At 43.8% G+C, this 17,275-nt stretch overlaps 1 protein-coding gene across 2 annotated transcripts in view; it reads right to left on the bottom strand.

Moving 5' to 3' along the window:
- Positions 1 to 730: 730 nt before the first annotated feature.
- The window catches only part of KIF2C (kinesin family member 2C), a 49,035-nt gene continuing 32,490 nt past the window's right edge, over positions 731 to 17,275 (bottom strand). For both annotated transcript variants that reach the window (XM_077823847.1, XM_077823848.1), the window contains 6 exons: positions 13,935 to 14,045; positions 13,022 to 13,089; positions 6,896 to 7,007; positions 4,781 to 4,897; positions 4,284 to 4,407; positions 731 to 1,432 (listed from right to left, as the gene is read on the bottom strand). In XM_077823847.1, the coding sequence (XP_077679973.1) occupies positions 1,353 to 1,432; positions 4,284 to 4,407; positions 4,781 to 4,897; positions 6,896 to 7,007; positions 13,022 to 13,089; positions 13,935 to 14,045 (612 nt within the window). In that variant the 3' untranslated portion in view covers positions 731 to 1,352. The remainder of the gene's footprint in view (positions 1,433 to 4,283; positions 4,408 to 4,780; positions 4,898 to 6,895; positions 7,008 to 13,021; positions 13,090 to 13,934; positions 14,046 to 17,275) is intronic.

Genomic DNA, 17,275 nt, shown 5'->3' with positions numbered 1-17,275 from the left:
GCATGATTTCCCTTTACAAAAACTATGTTGACTCTTCCCCAACAAATTATGTGCATCCATCTGTCTGACAATTTTGTCTTTTACTGAAGTTTCAAACAGTTTGCCCGGTACTGAAGTCAGGCTTACCAGGCTGTAATTGCCAGGATCATCTCTGAAGCCCTTTTTAAAAATTGGTGTCAAGTTAGCTATCCTCCTGTCATTGGGTACTGAAGCAGATTTAAATGATAGGTTACATTAGTAGTTCTGCAATTTCATATTTGAGTTCCTTCAGAACTCTTGGTGAATACCATCTGGTCCTGGTGTCTTATTACTGTTTAGTGTATCAATTTGTTCCAAAACCTCCTCTAAGGACACCTCAATCCGCGACAGTTATTCAGATCTGTCACCTGACAAGAATGGCTCAAGTTTGGGAATTTCCCTCACATCCTCTGCCATGAAGACCCATGCAAAGAATTAATTTAGTTTCTCCGCAATGGCCTTATTGTCCTCGAGTGCTGCTTTAGCATCTCAATCAGCCAGTGGCCCCTTTGGTTGTTTAGCAGTGCCTGCTTCTGATGTACTTACAGTTTTTGCTATAAAGTGGATTTGAGGCACTCTAGGCTGTTGCCACCTATTGCTTAGGAGATTCACTAGTCTGAAGACTTTTCCCCTGTTCCCCTTCCAAAAACCAAGAGACAAGATACTTTAATTGATTTTTTACTTAAATACAAACATTACAAACTTCAAAAGATTTTAATGACCAACCAGTCCCAAAAGCCAGTCTCTGCCATAAAGGCCAGTCTGCTCTGGGGGGGAAGGTCTTCAGAGAATTTCTTAAATAACTGACAGTTGACAAGAAATTTTCTACAAGTCAGAAGTTAATAAATCCAGGAATATTTATCTACCAGCCAAAGTCTTAAAAAAAATACTGACTTTATTTTATTCTTTTTACAATTAAGTTTAGTCCATTTCCTTTGCAAAGCAGCTAGAGTTGCAGGTTTTCACCATTTCACAATATATCTAGAAGCAAAAAAGTTTATGTACACTAGAATACATGAGTTTATCTAGTTACATCAGAGCAGATAATTCTGTCAGTAAATGAGGGGAAGAGGCATTTAATGACAGGAAGAACTACAAGTTTCCGCTCCGTCACTGCCAAGAGGGCATTTCTAGAACAATTACTACCAAGTCCCAACATGGGGCCTGCATGGTCAAAGGCTGCTATTCTGACCTCTTGTCTTCAGGTAGGACTGACTTAAGTATACTTTATTGTATCACATTTAAAATAGGCAGAGTTAACATAGAAACCACTGACGTGATAGACACACACAGAGAAGAGAAAAATGGTATTTGTGAATCAGGTTTTGGTATATTTACTGAGGCCGCCTCTTATTCATCTGCTTGCTGGCCTGCTCCTCCAGCTGCATGGCAAGAGCCAGGGACTCCACGACATCTGCAATGAAGTGTGGGAGTTAGGTGGCAGATTGACTTGGACACATGGTGACTTCAGCGTTTGAGACAGTTTCAATTTCACATTTGTTCACAAAACCCAGATACCAGTCTCTGGGCCTGGCGGTTGAAGGGGGCAGGAAGAGCAAGGAGCTGAGCAGGGAGGAGGTGGGGAAGTAAGAATACAGCAGGAACTTGGGTGGTGGATGAGAGTCTGAATACCTCACTCCTGTCCTATCCCTGCCTGCAAGGAAATGCAGCCCTGTATTCACCCTCTCTCCCACACATACACACACGTTTGTAAATATGCCTTGTGTGGCATCGTTTGAAAACTAATAACTCCCTGGTCAATGATATCGTGATGAAATGTACATCCCAACACTGTGTGTAATGTTACGGGCACACGTTCAAACTCTCAGGCTCAATTAGGTAGAACTGGTCAAACAGGCCTGTCAAACAAAGGGGTGTGTGTTTACCTCAGTTTGCATATAAGCGATAAACAGAGTCCTCAGACATTATGGGGGGGAAGAGGGGGATATAAAGAAAATCTGCATTTCAACATACACAGGTGAAAAGAAACAGCAGGAAGCCTCCTTCCTCCACCAGACTCCATGTCTCCTTGCTCTCAGCTGGCAAGAAATTTAAATAGGGGGTCTCTCAGGAAATTGTTGTTCAAAGGGTGACTGAACTATTAAAATAAGGGCAAAAATACTCTGCCTTTCTCTTTCACTTAAGATGACAAAAGAAACAGCCTATGGACTTCGGGAGCAGACCCTGGTCTAAGAGTTTTGTTAGCAAAGCACTGAAAATGTAGCAAGAACTTCACCTTGAACCAGGTTTAGAAAGCATTCTGTTTATTTTTCTTGTTACCGTTTCTAACTTTTGTCTTGTTACTTGTACTCGGTCTTTTTGCAGTTAAATAAACTTGTTTTGTTCTTTAATCAAAATTAATCTAGTGTAGTGACTCATTGAGGTAATGCCATTTAAGGTGGCAAGCTGTTGTGTATTGATCCCCGCAGAGGGCAATGGACCTAGTATATCTGCACTGTTAAGGAGAGGACTGTACAGTGCAAGACATTTCTGGCAGGAAATCTGGGACTAGGAGTGTGTTGGGATCACCCTGCAAATAGTAACCAAGGCTGGAGGAAGCCAGAGTGTGGCTGGTGTTTGTGACAGGCTGCTGGATCGGGGTGTGGCTTCACACAGACACCCAGGGTGTGACCTGCAGGAGCCCAGGTGGGAGCTACAGCAGCAAGGCACTGTGAGGCACCCCAAGTTGCAGGGCAAGTGGTGACACAGCCCTCACTGATCTGGATTGCACTGTGAAATGTCATACTCCCTCAGCTTCTGCTCTGGCTCCCTGCCTGGCCCAAGAAAGCTCCTTCACTCTGCTCCTGATCCCAGTCCATCAGCAGCTTCATCTCCCAGCTGCAATTGACATTACTTCCTCTACCTGTGCCACAAAGCAGCCCCCAGAACGCCATGCCTCACTGGCCTCGCCAGGGTCTGGAGGAGGCTAGACTAAGGGCAGTTACTATCAGCTGCTGTAGGTCATCCTCTTCCAAATCATCAGCTCCACTTGCCGACTCACAGGATCCTGCCCTACATCACAGGGCTGCAGCTAGGATGTGGAGCCTCTGAGGGGAGGATATTTATGTACAGAAACCACCTTGCTCCCCAAACATTTCTGTTCAAAGTCCCTCATGTTTTTAGCAGCTAGTATTCCCATGTGCTCCTGGACAGATTAATGCTTCCTGTCCTTTGGAAGAGTGCGGCCGCCCTGCAGGAGGCATTCAGGGTTTGGTGTAGCCCCAGTACTTCCAAATAGGGACCATTAAAGCCAACTTGATATCAAAGTGGGGGAAAAAGACAAGAGTATTCCAAATACTGTTTAGCCAGTCTGACATTCATCTGACCTGGGTATAAACACAGCTGAAATGTAAATAGTTCCTCAACATCATAGCGTGTCAACCAGCCAACCGTGAACATTCACATTATGCTGCCTGTGTCACTGTTGCTACTATTGCATTCTGGGAAAAATCAAGGTAGCTGAGATGGCACCTAGCGAACACGTACAGAACAGTATCAGAAACATACAAGGCAATTCATTCTGCACAGGTCTGGGAAGAAGGGCCAGCAAGCTGGGTTATACGTGCATAGTAGGGGGGGAAGGGAGTCCCTACAGCAAGTGTTATGGCCTGGATTTTAAAAAAGGGAAAAAAGCGTGCACACCAGACCTGGGTGCTGGCAAGACATGATTCGCTGCAATGGCTACAAATATTGCCTTGTGGTAGATAGCCACAAGCCATGTTTAGAACCTGCATGTCAGCAACTGTTACAACTTAGACTTAAGACCCATTCTAAACTGATGTTCCTTCTCCTGGGAGTGACCAAAATAATTGGTATACATCAATGGAAGGCAGAGATCCCAAGCTTTCCAGGGGTATACAGCATACATTCCTAAACCTTGAAACAGTCACTGGTCCCTCAGACAAGGGAAAACATATGATCACGTACTAGACAAACTAGGATACTGTCAGCATCCTTGGCTAGGCTTTGCTGGGTATTGTAGCTCACTGAATTACGCTGTACCCTTGGAAAGGATTTTTCTGTGATAACTGGCTAGTGAGTGGAGGACGCCAGCCAGAATATTGCTTAGGAAAGAATAGGCAATAGGACATATCATTTGCTTAGACAAATCACCTCAGCTCTGTCCCCACCACAAGAGGCAATCGAAGAGGATGAGTTGCATCCAGAATGATCCCAGAATGGCCTTTTCAGCCCACACGGGAATTCCCACTAACAGGGCTTCGAAGGTATGCATGACAGCAAGCTCTGAAGTAGTCCCAGCTTACCTCCCATGCTGATGAAATTTCTTGATCCTTCCTTTATGAAGCATCTGGCTCTGTTCACAAATGTCTCCAGATCATAGTCTGGTTGCTCTGTCATTTCCAACAGGTCATTGAGTTCAGTCATCTTCTAGATTTAGAAAAGTGACATTGATTAGGAACTGGCTTTGTGCAAGTTTGGAATGTTTTCATGGCACATCCTATGCTTCTGTTAAGCAGATTAGATTGTCTGAAGACAGTCCATTGTCAATGCCAGCACCAACCATCTGAAGGTTGTAACTGGTAGTGGCTAGGCATTACCACAAGCCAGTTTATCTTGAGAGGCTGGAAAAGAAAGAGCTAGAATAAGTCACTAATGAGCAAAAGGTGAACATTCTTTAACAGTTAATACCATGTGCATTCCAATCACAATTCCGAGAACACCCAATTAGTTTACTCAAATATGGCAAGTTGAGATCAATATGCAGAAGACAACTTGGGCTCACCTGAATCTTCAAACATACCTGTCTCATTTCTTTAAGTTCTTCTACAGCCTTCTCCTCCAGCTCACTAATCTGAGTCATGGCTTCACGGAAACTGGACATATGGGGAGACAACTCCTCTTCCTCCTCCTTGGAAAGCTAGTGTTCATGGGAAGAAACAAATCCCCGATAAGTACAGAGAAATTGTTCTTTGAGCTTCTCACAAAACTAAGTGATTGGGCAATATAATAGCAAATTAAATTTAATGTGGATAAATGTAAAGTAATGCACATTGGGAAAAGTAACCCCAACTAAACATACAATATGATGGGGGCTAATTTAGCTACAACTAATCAGGAAAAAATTCTTGGCATCATCCGGCGATAGGTCTCTGAAGATGTCCATGCAGTGCGCAGCGGCACTCAAAAAAGCAAACAGGATGTTAGGAATCATTAAAAAAGGGATAGAGAATAAGACGGAGAATATCTTATTGCCCTTATATAATCCATGGTACGCCCACATCTTGAATACTGCATACAGATGTGGTCTCCTCATCTCAAAAAAGATATACTGGCATTAGAAAAGGTTCTGAGAAGAGCAACTAAAATGATTAGTGGTTAGGAACGGGTCTCAAAAGAGAGATTAAAGAGGCTAGGACTTTTCAGCTTGGAAAAGAGGAGACTAAGGGGGAGATATGATCGAGGTCTATAAAATCATGAGTGGTGTGGAGAAAGCGAATAAAGGAAAAGTTACTTACTTGTTCCCATAATATAAGAACTAGAGGCCACCAAATGAAATTAATGAGTAGCAGGTTTAAAACAAATAAGAGGAAGTTCTTCACACAGTGCACAGTCCACCTGTGGAACTCCTTGCCTGAGGGGATTGTGAAGGCTAGGACTATAACAGGGTTTAAAAGAGAACTAGATAAATCCATGGAGGTTAAGTCGATTAATGGATATTAACCAGGAGGGTAAGGAATGGTGTCCCTAGCCTGTCTGTCTGTCAGAGGTGGATGGCAGGAGAGAGATCATTTGATCATTATTGGTTAGGTTCACTCCCTCTGGGGCACCTGGCATTGGCCACTGTCAGTGGACAGGATACTGGGCTGGATGGACCTTTGATCTGACCCTGTATGGCCATTCTTATGTTCTCCAAATTCTGTTCCAAAAGCAGGTTACTCCTAGCTGCTTGGCTATGTTCACTGTCTGATGCTTAAAATAGTGGTGGTGAGGGATTATTATTATTACCCCTGCTTTAAATAGATATTACAAATTTAAATAATTCTGAAATGTAACCAATAATTTTAGACTTTGAAGTTTAGTATACTAGACTGCAAAATAGATTTTTGCCCATCCATTGGATTTTGTGCACATTCCTGATAAGATGCTATTATATTAACAAAGTATACAGTAATATAGATTTGCTTTTACACAATAACCAAGTTTAGCCATATATTAATGGAAAGGAGTATTTGTGGCACCTTAGAGACTAACAAATTTATTTGAGCATAAGCTTTCGTTTTTGTTAAGTCTCTAAGGTGCCACAAGTCCTCCTGTTCTTTTTCCAGATACAGACTAACACGGCTGCTACTCTGAAACCTGTCATATTAATGGGAAATTTAAAACCACAGGTGTATATTAAGCAAAATCAGTTTAGTAACGGTTAGACCTGGCTTGGCTAGTAGTCTTTAGAACATCTCTATAGTTGAAGTTCCCTATATGGGCAACTAGCATGCAGCTGATGAGTTTGTAATTTGTAAAAACACTTTTTTCCTTTAGATGCCCAAGGATTTTTTTTTTTAATCTGTGCACTGATATTTTCTGGTGTTTTTGTTTGTGTGATGCCCGCATGATAAAGTTTGTTTTTAGTAACCTAGATGTATACACAGATGAACTTAATTTATTTATAGTGTAAGAGAGACCATTTCATTTACTACAATCTATAGTTTGTTTTTATATTTCCAATTTTTAGCACAAATATACCCATTTAGATGCTTTTTCAATTTTGCATCAAGACAATAGTTTTTGCTTTAAAATGTGCATTACTAGCTTTTTGTAGCATAGTATGTACCTAGCACTGGTTATTTGGTCTCTGAAGTATATTTCATAACAAACCAAAGTGTGGGGAAACCATTAACTCTACAGTTTATCAACATACGTCATGCTGAAGACTTGACTCTTCTTCACTGGTGTCCAGTTCCTCATTCTCCGTTTCCATACAATTCTGCATCTCACCACTCCCGCCATTGTAAGGACTGAGCTCTTTCACTCTGGACAGGAGGAAGACTGCGTTATGACAAAGTCTGTTTTGCCTCAAACAGTTACTTGGTAAGGGTCACCTTGAATAGCTACTGCTACTTCCAGACTTCTCCAAGTCACTATTCAGTTCTGAGAGAGGTGCCATGTTGACAGCCCTGAATGTTATCTCACCACACAGCAGACACAGGGGCAGCAAAAACCCTCCTAGGGTTGTTGGGAGGTTAAATTCCTTAACAACTGGGAGGTGCTTCTCCCAAGGTGCCTCATCAGTGTAGGTCTACCTGGCTTCTAGGACTTCTGTCTCATCAAGCCACTGTTTCTATCAGAGACAAACTGCCAAGGTGGTCGGCAACACTGAAAACTGTCAGTTGAGCTTTACCTGGAGACTAACTTCTCACAGGTCACCAAACTGACCTGTCATCACCACCTGGGACTTTAAGCAGTCATGGAGGTTAGCTGACCTAAATGCTAAACATTTCCTTTATGAGCTGCTTCTAGACAGAGGCTGTGACTTGAATACTCAAGTACTAAATTAGCTTTAATCTACCTGGAACGGGGGATGGTCACTAAATAAACCCACCAGTTTTTTTCCCCAGAACGATGAATAATCTGAGCCAGGGACACTTGTGATCATTGGAACCATTTATTCCAATGTTATCGATCTGAGGCGGAAGTCTGAAAGGCATCATAACTCTGCTTCTCTCAGCTCCATGCAGTCAGTATCCAGATCTAGGTATTTCCTTGAAGAGCTTTAAAGCCACCTATGGCAGTTAAAACTGCCATGGTATATTTCATATACTGCACTCCCCTCCTCACCCCTGTATGCAATTGGGCACACAAAGGGCACTAGATGGTTATAGCACAGTGACCTTTCTCCAGTGTTACACTTAGAAGTTGTTTGAATGGCGCTGGCATAAGGAAACTGGACTAAGGGCATGTCTACACTACAAACTTAAGTTGACATATAGCCACTGCAGTAATTACTGCAGTTTTTCATGTCCACACTCCCCTCCTTCTGTCGGTGGTGTGCGTCCTCACTAGGCGTGCTTGCATTGACTTAAGAATGGGGGGGGCGTGGGCAGGCACGGAGGGCTGAGAGCCCACATGGCAGCTGGGCTACAGCTGGAGCCCCCCACCCTCTTCAGGGGTGACAGCCTGAGCTATGAGCCCAGCATAGGGTTCACAGTAGGGAGCCTACCAGCCGTTCTTGTCAATTTCATGGCTGACTCCTCTGAGCTTGAGGCAGGGGGCTCACAGCTGAAGCTGTGAAATTGACAAGAAAGGCTGGTAGGCTCTCTGCTGTGAAATTGAGCCCAGCACCAGTCTTACAGCTGAGGCGGTCACCTCAAGGTGGAGGAGTGGATACTCCAGCTGGGAGCCCAGCTGACAGCCGGTGGGGAGTGCAGCTGAGAGCTCAGTGCAGGGCTCCGTTTCATAGTAGGGAGCCTACCAGCCTTTCTTGTCAATTTTGTGGCTCCAGCTGTGAGCTCCTGCAGGAGAGCAGAGCTGTGGAATTGACATGGGCTGTTGTAACCCAGTGTCTACACAGACACTGCATCTTCCTAACTACACTGATATAAGCACTACGCCTCTCGTGGAGGTAGAGTTATGATGTCAGTGTAGTTGGGCACTTTATCGGCAGGAGCAAGGCTGTAGTGTTGACACGGATGTAATTAGGTCAATGTAAGGCAGCTTACAGTGACCTAACTCTGTAGTGTAGACCAGGCTCAAGTAAGGTCAGTATGAAAGAGTATTCCATCTCAGAGCAGCCATAGTGGTTATCCTCACCTCCCATCAGCAATATATGAAACAGGAATTTAGAGACTGGGAAACGCAAGTATTATGATCAATGACCAGAAAGTGGAACATCAGATTTGGAAGCATGTAGGAACACGTATCCGGATTAGCAATAGTCACAATCTACCCAAAGAGATTATCCAAGACAAAAGAAAATTCTATTTAACACCTCAGTAGAAAATGATTGCAGCAGATCTATAGCTATGAACTAGAGACAGCTCCCTTCGTTAGGGTTTGATAATTAATGGCCTTTCATGGGATACTAGGGAAAGCTGCAGAAAGGAAGACCGCAGAGGAACAGAAACCTGTGGAGAGTAGGTGCCTCAGCTTTAACATCAGGTATCAACCAAAAGTGATAAGTTCTGCATCAGTGGGATTTCTCCCCCACCCCCAGATTCCAAGGCCTGAAGAGACCATTCTGATCATCTAGTCTGACCTCCTGTATAACACAGGCCAGAGAACTTCCCCCCAAATAATTCCTAGAGCAGTTTTTTTTTTTTTTTTAAAAAAAGATCCAATTTTGATTTAAAATTAGTCAGTGATGGAGAAATCCACCACGACCCTTGGTAAACTGTTCCAATGGTTAATTACTCTCACCAATAAAAAAAATGTAACCTTATTTTCAGTCTGAATGTGTCTAGCTTCAACTTCCAGCCACTGGATCATGTTAGACCTTTCCATGAAAAATTGGAGAGCCCATTTTCCCCCATAGATATTTACAGTCTGTAATCAAGTAACCTTTTAACCTTCCTTTTGTTAAACTAAATAGGTTAAAATGATAGACTAAGGCATTTTTTTCTAATCCTTTGAGCTCCTTGAATCATTCTGAAGGCTCTTCTCTGAACTTCAGTTTATTGTCATCCTTCTTGAATTGTGGGCATCAGAAACTGGACACAATATTCCAGCAGTGGTTGCACTAGTGCCAGATACAGAAGTAAAATAACCTCTCTGTTCTTATTTGAGATTCCTGTTTATGCTTCCCAACATCCCATTAGCAATTTTGGCAGGTGTCACCTTGGGAGGTCAGGTTCAGCTGATTATCCATCATTACTTCCAAAACTTTTTCAGGATCACTGCTTCCCAGTAGAGAGTCACCCACGTCCTGTAAATATGGCATTCTTTGCTACTAGATTTATGCATTAACATTTAGCCATATTAAAGATGCATATTGTTTGCTTGTGCCCAGTTAACTAAGCGATTCTAATCGTTCTGAATTAGTCAGCTGTTCTCTTCATTATTTACCACTTCAATCCAATTTCTGGGTCATCTGCAAACTTTCAGTGATTTTATTTTTTCTTCCAGGTCATTGATAAAAAATGTTAAATGGCATAGGGCCAAGAACAGGTGCCTGTTGGACCCTGCTGGAAACACACCTGCTTAAAGACCATTCCCCATTTACAAATTACATTGGGATCCATCAGTTAGCCAGTTTTTAATCCATTTAATGTGTACCATGCTAATGTGTACTGCTCTGTTTTTTTAATCTTACTTGATACTGCACGACATTTAAACAGCCTTAGGGAAATCTAAGTATATTACATCAACACTATTACCTTTACTAATCAAATTTGTAATCTCAAAAAAATTAAGTGAGTTTGACAGGATCTATTTTCCATAAACCCATGTTGATTTGCATTAGTTATATTACCTGCCTTTAATTCTTTAAAAATAGGAGTCTCCTATTAGCCACCTCATCAGTCTGACAGGTCTATCGTTACCCAGGTCAACCCATTTATGCTTTTAAAAACTTGACACAATATTAGCGTTCTTCCCGTTTTCTGGGACTGCCCCAAGACTTGTTGAAAAAACTCAGACCAGCAAGCTCCGGGGGAAAACAAAACACCACCCCCGCGCGCCCCCCCCCCCCCCCCCAAAAAAAAAAACAAACCAAACACAAAACCAAAAACTTGTTGCAGGTTATTTGGACCCACTAATTTAAACATGTCCAACTTTAGTAGCTTCTGTTTAACATAAGACTGGCCAAACTGGGTCAGATCAATGATCCATCTAGCCCACTATCCTGTCTTCTGACAGCAGCCAGTGCCAGATGCTTCAGAGGGAATCAACAGAACAGATCAGTTATCAAGTGATCCATCCCATCATCCAGTCCCAGCATCTGGCATTCAGAGGCTTAGGGACACCCAGAGCATGAGGTTGCATCCCTGACCATTTTGGCTAATAGCCACTGATGGACTTATCCTCCATGAACATATCTAGTATTTTTGAACCCATACTTTTGGCTTTCACAACTTGCTATTAATTTTGTTGGGTGACCCTTGACTCTTGGCTTCCCCCCCACCTTCACATAACACATTTTCCTATTCACTTTCTCCACACCATTTATGATTTCATAGTCCTCTATCACATCCTCCCCCTCAGTTGTCATCTCTTTTCTAAGCTAACCAGTCCCTTCATATGGAAACTGTCCTAAACCTCTAATCATTTGTATTGCCCTTCTCTGTAACTTCTCCAATTCTAACATCTTTTTGAGATGGGATGCCCAGAACTGCATGCAATACTTGAGGAGTGGGCATACTATGGATTTATGTAGTGGTATTATGATATTTTTTCTCTCATTATTTATTCCTTTCCTAGTGGCTCCTAATAGGGCTGTCAATTAACCACAGTTAACTCAAGCGATTAACACAAAAATTAATTAGATTTTAAAAGTCGTGATTATCGCAGTTTTAATTGCACTGTTAAATAGAATACCAATTTAAATTATAAATATGTTCTGATGTTTTTCTACATTTTAAAATATATTGATTTCAATTACAATACAGAATACAAAGTGTACAGTGCTCACTTTATGAGATTGAATGCAGCACTTTACATTTCTCAGACTAGAGAGAAATAAGAATTCAACAAGTCACTGAAGAGAGGAAAGATAGCCCAGTGGCTAGGATTAGATTGTGACTACAAAGACCTGGGTTTAATTCTCTGCTCTGCAACAGACTTCCTGTGTGATCACAGACAAGTCAGTCTCTGTGCCTCATTCCCCCTGTCTGAAGTGGGAGTACGACCACCTCAATGGGACATTGTAAGGACAACTATATTAAAGATTGTGAGGCACTCAGATACTATGATAACGGGAGCCGTAAATATTTAAGTTAGTGTCAATCCTGCAGCATGAACAAGTCTGTGGGATAGTGTCTACTGTTTAAGAGTCAGTAGCATTCAGGACCTAAAAAGTACTTTGATCAGATGTGCAGTCAATCACCAGCTACTGATCTTCTACCAACTACATCTCCCAACCAAATTTGACGCTGCCTAATGCCTTAGCCAACAATTACAACTTAAAAAGACCTCTGAACAGCCTGACAAGTTAACACAGATTTATGGGATACACGTACCTTTAGCCAGCTTTGTAGGGAAATGGGACCATATAGGAGATTTGGCATTATTTGCCAGAGTACCCCAACACAACTTGGCTGGTACATAAATTTAATGTAACTTGAAATTAGATATTCACTCTGCAGTTTGCCTTTGATGACTTGCAACAAGGAAACAGTTTGTGCCCTTTTGTTTCTTTACAACAAAGCATAAAGGGCCTGAAAGGTTTGGGTTTTCCAAAAGAGTTTGCTTATTTTCTTACCAGGGAAATTCAGGTCTTGTCCAAACGGTTTTTCTCTTGAAAATAGCCTGAAGTGCTAGTTGGTACAACATTGGATACAAAGTGAAGCAATTTGTATCCAGGCAGCTTAAAATTAAACACTCATTTTACTAATACCTGACAAACAGCTGGAAGAAAAACTATAGTCAAGCATGTCCTGGGCATATCTGAGTTCTTCAAGGCTGACAGCAGGCCAGGGAAGGCAAGACTTCACATTTCTGATTCTTTTAAGGTAAAAGCAGGCAGATTTTTTAAACCCCTCCACCCTCCCCTTTTGGCTTTTATACAACTACAAGAAGCAGAAGAGGGAACAAATCCTGTTTTCACTTCTCAGGTCATTTTTAAAGTGCAATCCTAACCTGAAAGGTAGGAAACCTATTAACCAAGGTTTCAATGCATTCTCCTTATTGGTAATTATGCCCTAGCCAGGAAGGCTCCAAGTTGACTTTTAGAACCCATTTTAATTGAGCAGATTTGACCTGGAGTCAGAACAAACAGAAAACCAAGATGCTCTGAAGAGTGACCTAAGGCAGGCGACAAAGCATTTGCTCAGGAGTTAGCGAGTCATGATCCCCATTGCAATGGGAGAAATTCACAAGTGAGAAAGGCCATTACCTGTCAGCATATCTCAGGGTGTTTAAGGTGTACTCACACGAACTCATACCTGGGGAAATCATTGCAATCTGAAAACAAATGGATGATAATAAGCATGTGTCAAGCTTTTGCTTACTGCTAAATGCTTTGCCTGACATCTCATCCAAACTGTTGAAAAGATGGATTAAGGCAAAGGCTCTCTAGAAAGCAAAAATATTCCAAGAACATTGCACAAAGTTTTGACAGCTACAGAACGTCTTAAAACTGGGAACTTGGTTTCTATTCCCAGTGCTGCCACTGGCTCACTTGGGCCATTGAAAGGGCACCGATACGTTCTAGAAGAGTAAAATGCTGTATCAGTCAGCGTTCAGTAGTAAATGCAAGTCTACTCAGCAATTTACTCTGGCCCTGATCTTAACAAAAAGAACAGGAGTACTTGTGGCACCTTAGAGACTAACAAATTTATTTGAGCATTTTTAGTCTTTAAGGTGCCACAAGTACTCCTTTTCTTTTTGCGAATACAGACTAACATGGCTGCTACTCTGAAACCTGATCTTAACAGTTATTCAGAATCATCACGGATTTGACTCAAGAAAGTTCATTGTAAAGCTATGGGATGGGGAGCAGATTTCACTGACTTTCTGGTTCATGTATTTATAAAGCAATATCTAAACCCTGAATGCACAGCCTTCCTGGCCCATCACCAGCCAAGAACCAGCTTTCTGATGCAAGGAAGGAAGGAAAACATCTTTTCACTCGTGAAATGATCCAATTTGACCTGGAATCACCAAGACAAATATGAAACCACACAGTCACCTAGGAAGTCACTTGTCAGAGTTAGCCTGCACTTTAAGTATTATGAACCTCAAAGCTGATAAATTGATAGAGAATTAGAACATGCATTTTAAGGTGCCCATAAAGCATTTACACTTACCATACAAGTCCTGGAGTTTGCCCCTATGAATGAGTCTCTCAGCACCTGGGTCAGCTTGCTTTCCCTGAAAGGTGTATGAGATTTGTTCTGACCTAGTGCTCGGATACATTCCTGGAGGGGCAAAATAGATCCCATTAATGTAATGTCTGCCATCTTGGTTGACAAGTCTCCACAGAATAGTTCCAGGAAAAAACAAACAAACTGTTATCTACCTTTTGTAACTGTTGTTCTTAGAGATGTGTTGCTCATGTCATTTCCATTCTAGGTGCGCGTGTGCCCACGTGTGGCCGTCGGAGATTTCTGCCTTAGCAGTCTCCACAGGGTTGGCTGTAGCGCCCTCTTGAGTGCCATGTTCATACGTCTGTATACTAGGTACCGCCAGCCCTACACCCCCTCCATTCCTTCTTGCTGGCAACTCCAACAGAGGGGTAAAGAGGGCAGGTAATGGAAGGGACATGAACACCACATCTCGAAAAACAACAGCTACAAAAGGTAGGTAACCGGCTTTTCTCCGAGTGCTCGCTCATGTCAATTTCATTCTAGGTGACTCAAACAGTATCCCTGGAGGCGGGCTCAGTTCATGGTCGTGCGGTTTGCAACACTGCTCTGCCAAAGCCAGCATCGTCTCAGGCTTGCTGGGTAAGCGCATAATGAGACGTGAAAGTGTAAACAGACTACCAGGAAGCAGCCCTGCAGATATCCTGAATTGGCACCTGGGCTAGGAAGGCCGCCGCTGAAGCCTGCATCCTAGTCGAGTGGGCAGTCACCGTCACCCATGGAGGCATTTTTGCCAGCTCGTAGCAGTAGCGGATGCAGGCCATGATCCAGGATGTAATCATCTGAGCAGACACTGGGCAACCTTTCATCCTGTCCACCACCGCAATGAACACCAGTGTTGACTTGCGAAACTGCTTAGTCCTGTCGATGTAGAAGACAAGTGCCTCCTAACATCCAGGACAGGCAATTTGCACTCCTGTTCCGATTTATGAGGCTTTGGGAAGAAGACAGGTAAGTTGGCCAGTATGAAACTGTGAAACTACCTTGGGCAGGAACACTGGGTGCAGCCGCAGCCGGACCTTGTCCTTGTAAAACACCATATAGGGCGGCTACAAAGTAAGCGCCCTAATCTCAGAGACCCTACAGGCGGATGTTATCACGCCCAAGAAAGAAACTTTCCAGGAGAGGAGGAAAAGGGAGCTAGAGGCTTGAAGGGAGGACCCATGAGCAGTGACAGCACGAGGTTCAGGTCCCAGGGAGGGACGGGATCCCTAACATGCAGGTGGAGGCCTCCTGACCTTTAAAAAAAAACAAAACAGGGGATTTGTAGGGAGAGGTTAAAGGGATTCCCTAGCTTGTGGTTTTTTTGTTTTTTTTTTTAAAATATGTTAGATCACAATTCCAACAGAGGACAGCTTGTTTACTTACCAGATCAGTAGTCGGGGGGTCACCAGTGGGGGGGGGGGGAGGGAGAGGAGGGGAGGGTCATCTCTATGCAGACAGCTGGCACAGCAGACCTCAAGTGAACTGCCCAATGGACCACAAGTTCCGTTAAGGGACAAAGGCACCCAGCCAGGTTTATTGTCGACAAAGCACGGTACTAGTATCCTGCAGACTCTACCAGATCATTAATACACGTATGCCAATAACAATGGACCAGCTCAGTGAATGGCGGGACTTTCCGTTCCTCCTTAAAGCCAGACAAAGATAATCCCTCTGAGATACATCTTTACACCCCAATACAAACAAGTTAGTACGGCCCCTTTGACATAGTTACTGCCCCCTGACATCGCTAGTTATCACCCATCATCTTGTACATGTTGGTTCGATCAAAACGTCTCCCTTACAGACTGTCATCCTGACCTTATCTTTTAGGAGGGGTCAGTGTGTTCTGGTTATCCTTGAGGAATGTTTTTGTACCATCCTTGATATTGGGATGTTCTGGTACCACTTAATGTCGGGATGTCTTTTCGTGAGTACTCTGACTAGGACTTCTAGGAATGTGTATTTCTGCAATACCAGCCCTCTTTTTGCCAGATTGTGAGCAGGTCCTGCCTCATACCAGGCCTCTAATACAAGGGGTTACGTCTCAGGCTCTCTTCCTACTACACCAGGGAGGGGATGATGGAGGCCAGGGAGACCATGTGAAACTTCAACTTCCTGAGAGACTTGTTGAGGCATCGCAGGTCCAGAATGGGTCTGAGGCCCCACTTTTGCTTTCGGGATTAGGAAGTAGCAGGAGTAGAATTCCTGTCCCTTCATGTCCCAAGGGACCTCCTCCACCACCCCCATATACAGGAGGTTCTCGATCTCTTGAACAAATAGTTGCTCATGAGAAGGGTCCCTGAAGGACGGCCAAGAATTGCAGGATATAGTCCTGAGATACTATCTCTAACTCCCAGCGGTCCAAGGTGACCTGTGACCTGGCTGAATGGTAGGGACGAAGATGTTTAAGAAAAGAACAAGGTGGATCCAGGGAGTTGACTGGGGCGTCGCTCTCAAGCACACCTTCAAAATGAGTGCTTCTGGCCCCTGGGATGCTTTGGTGGGCCGGGCTGTGTGAGCGAGCGGGAAGAGGAAGGGTGGCAATGACTAAAGCTTGCGTCTCTATCCCTTCTCCTTGCAGGCCCTGTCGAGCCTGCCAAGGCCTTGGTGGCAGCGGCCGGAACTGCTTCCTCGACAATTGCAGCATATGCAGACCCAAGGAGTGAAGGTGGTCCGAGTGTCCTGTAGGCCATGCAACCATGAGTCAGTCTGTTCCACAAAGAGGCCATTCCCATCAAATGGGAGATCTTGAATTGAGGCCTGCATTTCTTGGGACAGGCCAGTGGTCTGAAGCCAGGAGCTGTGCCTCATCACCACCGCCAATGCGGCCACCCTAGCCACCGAGTCAGCCGTCTCCCATGCCATTTGAAGGGAGCACCTTCCCGCCGCCATACCCTCTCCCCCCCAGGGTGCCAAACTCCTGGGCCAAGACCTGGGGCAGGGACTCCTTGAACTTACAAAGGGAGTCCCATGAGTTAAAACTGTATCTGCCCAAGAGAGCCTGGTGGTTCACCACATGAAACTGAAGACTAGCTGTTGAATCAATTTTCCTCGCAAAAAAGGAAGGAAGGACTGCACACCGAGACCGAGGTACTAGGGGTAGAGTCCGGCCGGGAAGGCTCAGAAACCGGGTGGAGAGCAGCCTCCATGAGGAGGGCCCTCAGATGGATGTCGTGCTCTTTCTTGGTCCTGGGCCGAAAGTTTTTGCAAATGCGACTTCCCCAAGCACTTCAGGCAGCTGCTCTGGGGGTCACTAACAGCCACAGACCTGCTGTAGTCCAAGCAGAAATCCCCGTTGG

The sequence above is a fragment of the Eretmochelys imbricata genome, chromosome 8 (assembly GCF_965152235.1).
Source record: "Eretmochelys imbricata isolate rEreImb1 chromosome 8, rEreImb1.hap1, whole genome shotgun sequence".
Taxonomy (NCBI): Eukaryota; Metazoa; Chordata; order Testudines; family Cheloniidae; genus Eretmochelys; species Eretmochelys imbricata.
The sequence above is the reverse complement of the archived record's forward strand: the minus strand, read 5'-3'. Positions and strand labels throughout refer to the sequence as shown.